At 37.8% G+C, this 8,197-nt stretch overlaps 1 protein-coding gene across 1 annotated transcript; it reads right to left on the bottom strand.

Moving 5' to 3' along the window:
• Positions 1 to 1,646: 1,646 nt before the first annotated feature.
• On the bottom strand, positions 1,647 to 6,671 carry LOC137012201 (reticulon-3-B-like). Its single transcript, XM_067375342.1, has 7 exons — positions 6,599 to 6,671; positions 4,623 to 4,911; positions 4,346 to 4,484; positions 4,137 to 4,206; positions 3,875 to 3,921; positions 3,737 to 3,795; positions 1,647 to 1,695 (listed from the first exon to the last, which is right to left on the bottom strand). Exons 1-7 carry the CDS (start codon positions 6,669 to 6,671, stop codon positions 1,647 to 1,649), a joined length of 726 nt encoding a protein of 241 aa, XP_067231443.1.
• Positions 6,672 to 8,197: the final 1,526 nt, after the last annotated feature.

Here is an 8,197-nt window from a genome sequence, read left to right on the forward strand (position 1 = left end):
TCAGAGAGAAAAATCCAAGCGTTCCTTTCTAGATTCAGAGATTCATACAAATTCAACCATAGTTTGATCATTTTTTATGTTTTATTTTACCTGACCAGGATGACCTCTCTGAGATTAAAAATCAATGTCCTGGCCAAGATGGGCAGCAGATCAATCAGTTTCCAAAATAAAATAAAAAATTAAAAACACTTAAATAAATACACATCATTTTTCTTTTAGTGGACAAAGAAGGCCAAGCTACTCTGTTATACAAAGCACAATGATGTTGAAGGTTTAAAATCTGATATGAATCTTAGAGTGCTGTGATAAACAGCATCCAGAGAAGAAAGAAGATAAGATGGAGCCATTGACTTTTAAGTGAAAGTTAGCATCCTGAATGGCATAATCAAGGTTATGTAAATAGTAATTAAAAGGGGCCCAACACAGATCCTTGGGGCACACCTTTGGCAATCTCCAATAGTTCAGATAGTTCAGCCTGTACAGATTAAAGGGGTCATGAACTGAGGAATCTTGAGCTTTTGATATATGAGAGGTCATCATATTATAAGAATATCCTGCAAGTTTCAGAACTGAAAACTTTCTTGTTACTCCAAAAACAGCTTTTAATGTTACCCAGACCTGCGAACGAGTGATCCTGGAATGTGCCTGTCTATAACAGATAGATGAAACTCCGCCTCCACAGAAGAAATCAACGCCTACTTCATCATTACAGCGTTAGCCCCGCCCACTGGTGTGTGAGTGAGATGAGGAGGAGAGAAGAGCGATACAGGACTAAAATAACATTACCTTTCAGAGGATCCTAATGCAGGAATATTATTATTTTCAACACTGTGAATGTCTCAGTTGAGCTTTATTTATTTGTATTCGGTACATTTCACTGTGGATTCTTTGGTAAATCAATCGCATTTCAGACTTTTACGATATGGACTCGACAGTAATGCAACAACATGTCAGTAACTGTGTTCATTCTAATGCCTGATCTGATATTAATGATTCATGTACAGTCAGATGATCTTTGTCTGTGTGTCAGTAAATCAAACCACTGACTAAACGCTCAACTTCACCTTGTTTCTCTTGGTAGGATGAAAATAATCTGATATTTAAACTGTGATTCAATTATATATAGAAAGAACGCTCCCTTTACAATCGCTGGAGTTGTCAATCAAACAGAGCGACTGAGTTCTGGACTTGCATGAAAAATGAAACAATTTTTATACTGTACAAAACACATAATCAGCACCTGAGATTATTAATGATAAAATAATTACTAATTACTTGAATATGAAATTTTAAGTTTAAGAATAAGCCAGCTGAATATCTGATATCACAGATGTGGCTCTATTTATGAGCTCAAACGGTGTTTCCCAGGATAGTAAGCATTACTTAACCTTTGACCGATTGGAAGCAGGATTAAATGAGTAACATTTACTGTGCAGACAACGGAAGAAACGAACCAGGGAAGCTGTTCATCAAAGCTCAGTTTATTGCAGTCACGTTGTCACACATTGGACTGCAGTTCTATAACATGTGTGTCTGTACAAACAAACTTCAGTGAAAATGACTGGAGTGCAGTGCCAGGCCTATGGCTTCTTTTTACTAATATATAAAGAATACTGTAATTCACTGGATGTGATGACAGGAATCCATCATTCTGCTTTTCTTCGTTTTAAGGGACCAGGGAGTTTGTCTTGCAGTCTGCACAGAGAGAGCACACTGAAATATCCGTATTACTGTTTAAAAATATATATTTTGAAGAACACTGGACCACAGTGACTTTCATTGTATGGAAAAAAACAACACCAACAACAGCAAATAAACAAACATCAAAATCAGAAAGAAAGTTTTTGCTCATTTTTCATAGACAATACAGTACAGTTCAGTCTAGATTAGACATGAGATGGGTCCATAAGGACAATGAACCATACCCATCTGTTTATCACCCAATACCCATTGGTTTATCACCACTAAAAATGGAAAACTTTTTATGCGTTTTGGATGCATTTTGGGGGCCTGAAAATAAGACAAATGTTTGAAAACAGGTTTCAAAGTGCAAGTTTTTGAAAATGCAGCCAATGTAAGTTTTTTTATTCAGTGTATAGACGCGTAGTGTTTCTTTACAAACATCGCCATCTACTGGCCTGGCAGCAGAATACAGCGCTTTTAGGACTTTTCGTGGATTTGTGTGATCTTTTGACAACATTGTTATCTGTATGCAATGGAAAAACTTTTACATTTTTTAGTACATAGTTGATGTGTAATCATACCCTCAGTCCTGTGGCAGATCATCGTCAAATGTTCATCATGTTTACCGGCTTTCCTTCCTTGTCCTGCTGCTGTGTTTTCCCCTATGGTTCAGGTTATGTTTGCTTTATCATAAATGAAAGCACATCTAACCCTGCATGTCCTCGCTCTACCTTTACCTCAGAACCTGACAGCAGTTGATTTACTTGTGAGAATACTTCTGTGTTTATTAATCTAATAATACACTCTCTGAAGAAATGTGTGAAAATGTAACTTTTGGCAGTACAACAGCTCACTGGGGCAAGACACTCGAAGAGACATCTTTGTGCTTAATTTACCCTTAAAAGGTTCAGCTTAAAGGGTTAGTTCACCCAAAAATTAAAATAATGTGATTTTTTTACTCACCCTCATGCCGTTTCACACCCGTGAGACATTAATCTTCAGAACACAAATTAAGATATTTTTGATGAAATCCGATGGCTCAGTGAGGCCTGAGCAATGACATTTCCTCTCTCAAGATCCATTAATGTACTAAAAACATATTTAAATCAGGTCATGTGAGTACAGTGGTTCAATATTAATATTATAAAGCCACGAGAATATTTTTGGTGCGCCAAAAAAACAAAATAACGACTTAAATAGTGATGGCCGATTTCAAAACACTGCTTCAGGAAGCTTCGGAGCGTTATGAATCTTTTGTGTTGAATCATGATTCGGATCAAACCGCCAACTGCTGAAATCACGTGACTTTGGCGCTCCGAACCGCTGATTCGACACAAAAGATTCATAACGCTCCGAAGCTTCCTGAAGCAGTGTTTTGAAATCGGCAATCACTATATAAGTTATTTTTTTATAATATTAATATTGAACCACTGTACTCACATGAACTGATTTAAATATGTTTTTAGTACATTAATGGATCTTGAGAGAGGAAATGTCATCGGATTTCATCAAAAATATCTTAATTTGTGTTCTGAAGATGAATGAAGGTCTTACGGGTGTGGAACGACATGAGGGTGAGTAATTAATGACATTATTTTCATTAACCCTTTAAGGGTACATATTACTGCTCTAAGGTACTAATATGCACCTTTTAGGGTTAGATAAGGTACAACATTGACCCACAGATAAGCTATTGTAACCCTAAACTTTTGCATCTTCTTTCTAACGGTGTATTAATAAAATAATCAAACCAGAAAGTAACAACAAGTCTGTGTACACATCATGACTCATCTCATCTCATCTCTCTCATTGGTTTATGGCTCACATGTGTTTGACCAATCACACGCTCAGCACAGTTCTTATTCAGAGCAGGAGTTGAAACCGTTCCTCAAAATATTTCCTGAAACGACCAACGCTGAGCCTGCATCTGGTGTTGTGTTCACACATTTCTCGTTTTACTGATTAGTTACATATTGTCATTGTCTAATGCTTGTATTCTTGATTTGATTTTCTGTGTTGAAATAAAGGATGAATATAAATCAGTTATACATACTTTGCCAGTTCCTGTTCAAGCTGAGACTGAACACGCAGCAGATAACCATCAATCTGGGTCTGCAACAAATCAAGTTTAGGAAATAAAATGAGGAACAGTAACAGCAAGAACACAAATAAATATGAAACTCATTCTTACTTTGTTCCTCTCATACAGCAGAGGAGTGCAGAACAAGATGATATCAGCTGTCGTGAACAGAAGAACATTTTACAGTCATAAAGAGTGGGTTATTAACTATTATATTTCATGCATACATTTTTCTCAAAGTACTGCATCATATTAAAGGGATTAGCACAGCGCTTTCTGCACTGCATGTTATGTGAGTTTTCTTCAACCATCAATATATTCTGATTTTATTTTGACTGTTATTATATGTATTTATTCATGAAAACACACTTACCAAGTATTAAAAGTGTGATACCATTGAAGACAGCACCCACACATGTCAGAAACCACATAACAACTGCAAGCTGCAGATAAACACAGCAGGTAATAATTTAACATAACCCGTCACATAGCATTAAAAACATTTGTACCTGACATGCATTAATATCCAGCTCAATGCTTGGGTATGCAGTCGTTTTTATCTGGACATGAATGTAGACATACCTTCAGTGAATCCACCACATCCTCCACAAGCACAAGTCTTCTGATCTGTTTGAGAGCCGTGTTTAATTTCACCAGAAACACGTCCATGTACCTGCGGGCCGTGTCCGGTGAGATGCTGATATCTCTTTCCATCAGAACTCTGTGCATGAACACAGATCTCGTGTTACTCTTTATCAAACGTCATTCTTGTCAGAAACAAGTGTTTATCCATGAACTGCAAATAAACGCTTCCACCTGGACACTCTCAAAGACACAAACAGATCAAAGGCATACGTACTTAAAAGGGTGTCCCTCATCAGACTTCTGTACAGCCTGAACGACGGACTTGTAGACTCTGAAGGTGATGGTGACACAGAGCAGGGCGAGCAGCAGGTACGAGACGACACTGATGACACTGAACGAGGCTAGAGACGTGAGCACCAGCATCGAGCCTCCGAACACTAGCGCTGACTTCTTCGGCTCCTGCCAATACACCAACCCCTTCACTGCAGAGACGGATGGATGATGGAGGGATGGAAAGATGGAGGCTGTCTTCTCATGGTCCTCTTCAGCGGTCCAGTCCTGGACTGCAGAGAGAGAGAGTTTAACCCCACTTGATATTGTTTCTGATCTGACTGCCATTTTCTTCTAGAGCTGCTGTATGTTATGAAAGTGCAGACTGCGAGTGTTTAGGGTGCCAGTGAGAAATGTGACACTCTACAGCAGCCGATGTAAGCCCACAAGTGTGTGATTTGGGACAAGGCCACGGTTACAAAACTCACCCACTATTTAGGCACACATACAAACATGCTGCTGCTCCAAACGAGCACTATAATAAGCATCTTAATTAATAATAGACTTCACAAGTGCCAAGATCATGTGACTTATTTATATCTAACATAGAATCATATTTTAATGAATCAAAATATATTTGACGTCAACAAACATTTGTTTCTTTAGAATGTCATCATGTTTTATTTCTCTTGTAAAAGTTTCTTTTGTAATTGTTTTCGGACATTGAGTTAAAATACTGCTGGGTTCATGACATGCTGCCATCTGGTGGGTGTTTCAAGAATTGCATGCAACAGCACTGTGTGTGAGGGGAAACAACTTGCTTTGCTTCATTTAGTAAACTTTATTCAACATAACAGCCATTCATTCTCAAATAATGTGTTACATAATGCTTGATATGTAATTTAAGCCTCGAAACCGAGACAAACTCAGGGAGTCATGGAAGAAACAGAGCCTTGATTGGGAATAAAACAGTGTTCTTCATAAAGCTGCCGTTCACCAGACAGAAGGACCACTGTATGCAGGCCTGCCTTTAATCCAGATTCACTCGTTTAAAATGTTTATTTCACTAGCAATCATTTCATTAGTGCTATCACACAGTGCTGTCCTGTCAGCTTTAAAGCATTCATGTCTCCGACTAACTGCAGCTATTGGATCAAAGACATTAATCTGGTTACAAATCGGCCAATGAAAGTCATGTGTGAAGACTTAAAGGTCAGAGGAAAGAAACAGCAAATGCCAAACTTGACCCTGGACCACAAAAGAGTCCATTTTTTTCTGAATAAATAATCTTTCCATTGGTGTATGGTTTGTTAGGATAGGACAATATATGTCCAAGATACAACTACTTGAAAATCTTAGATCTGAGGGTGCAAAAAACTCAAAATATTAAGAAAATGCCTTTAAAGTTGTTCAAATCAAGTCCTTAGCAATGCATATCCACTCACAAAACACATTTTTGAGATAATAACTGTAGGAAATATCTTCACAGAACATAATCTTTACTTAATATCCTAATGATTTTTGGCATAAAAGAATAATGTTGACCCATTCAATGTATTGTTGGCTATTGCTACAAATATACCTGTGCGATTTATGACTGGTTTTGTGGTCCAGGGTCACAAATATGAAAACAAATGTAAAAAGGACCACAATTGAGAATCATATATGTCCCAATATGCCGATAAACACAAATAACCAAAGTCTGAGAAAATTCAGATTTGTGCAAATCTCATACTGAAGAGATCTCGATAGTTCGAACTCGATCAGGACTGGAGGACAGCGACTGTTTTATTTTCAGATTCTGTGGTTTAATATGTTTCAAAACTGTTGCCATCTACTGGATAATGCATCATTGGTTTAGGTTTGCTGGAAAGTGATTTTACAGCATGCATGTTTAGTGGACAGATTATAATTCTAAGCACTTTTAATGCAGTTTTCCAACAGAAGCTGTTGCTGACAATATCGAATTATTTAACTCACCTGATAAGTTGGAGTCTTTCAACAACACAATGGAGTTGAGACCTGAGGATGAAGAATTCGTCGGATCTGCCATATCACAGTTTTAAAGGTTTATAAACAGATGAAAGTCGACAGGTTAAACACAATGTCCAGTGTTGAGGTGTAACGTGTTGAGTCTGAATGTTTCAGTGGATTAATGTAGTCTTGAGGCATTCCAGGGGTGTGTTTAAAGCTCTTTAAGCAGATTTTGCCATGGCATGTAGTTTTATAGATCAAACATTTAGTACCGACCCCGACAATGTACTTGCAGAATACGAAAGGGTGTTTCCTCTTTTAAGTGCCTCCTCAAAAAAATATCCAAAAATAGAAAAATAAATATAAACAAATATTAGGGTGTTAAAACGTGTGTAAATCACTCATTCATCTGCCCTGATGTGTGCATGGGATTGGTGGCGAGTAAATGAGAATGAATAGGTAAAAGTCATGTGAGAGGAGTGATCTTACTACTCTGTTCACAAGATAAATCCTGCCTCTCGGTCTTATGCAAGCCGCAAATTAGACAGAATGAATAACAGTGTTAAAGTGGTCCTACTATAGTTTTCTCTAGTGTGCAATGTTGCTGTTTGAGCATGAAAACGGTTTCCAAAGTCCCTCCAGTGGGAGTTCTTCTCTATATCAGTGTTTCTGAAGTCCCTGAAACGCCTCTATTATAGTCTTGAGTTTTCTTCACAATATTCCTCATTTAAATAATTCATAGGCAGAATAAAGGGGCGGGGCCTGGTTGAGTTAGTTAGTAGTGTGTTGAAACTGGCGGTTATGGTAAGGGGCGGGGCATTAGTGGATTAGCGTCCAAAGTGGAGCCAGGGTGCCTGAGGACTGAGGCGGAGCCGGTGCCACTGAGGACCACAGATCTCGTGTCACTTCTGGAGGAACCTCCTTGGGATTTTCATTTCTTTAGACCAGTGGTTCCCAAACTGGGGTACGTGAGGTGACAACAGGGGAACGCGAACAAAACGCTGAGTAGTCCATTTAATTCTAACTTAAAATAATATTAAAACCGAGCATGTTTTTCTAACTGCCAAAATGCTGTAAATCCATTACATTTTATCAAATTACAGTCAAAAATCATCATTTGCAGTCAAAAATGACTGTATCCACACATGATAGATTGCGTGCAGCATGCTGCCTTATATCGCACTAAATTATTGTCGTCCTCGACAATGCACCTTTGTAAAAGTGGGGATTTAGCACTTACTCGCATGAAGTAAGATTTAATTTCAATTTAAGACTCAAACTTTCTCCGATACAAAAACTTTAATGATGAAAAAATTTCAGGATGATAACGAGCAAAAATGCAATTGTTCCCAAATATCCACATGACTGCAAACATGACATTATTATACAACAGGTCAAAAAATAAAACGTACATTTTAATTACAGTACTGTCAGTATTTACTCTATTTTGCAATGAAATAATAGTTCTAATGAAAACCACAGCAGAAGTACAACACACAAATTCTGCGGCTTTGAATGAATCGTGAGAGTCAGTGATTCAGTGATTCATTCACAGCCACTTGTTTCTTTACTGAATGAATGACTCGATGACTCACTCATAAAAAC

The sequence above is a fragment of the Chanodichthys erythropterus genome, chromosome 22, assembly GCF_024489055.1.
Source record: "Chanodichthys erythropterus isolate Z2021 chromosome 22, ASM2448905v1, whole genome shotgun sequence".
In the NCBI taxonomy this organism is placed as follows: domain Eukaryota; kingdom Metazoa; phylum Chordata; class Actinopteri; order Cypriniformes; family Xenocyprididae; genus Chanodichthys; species Chanodichthys erythropterus.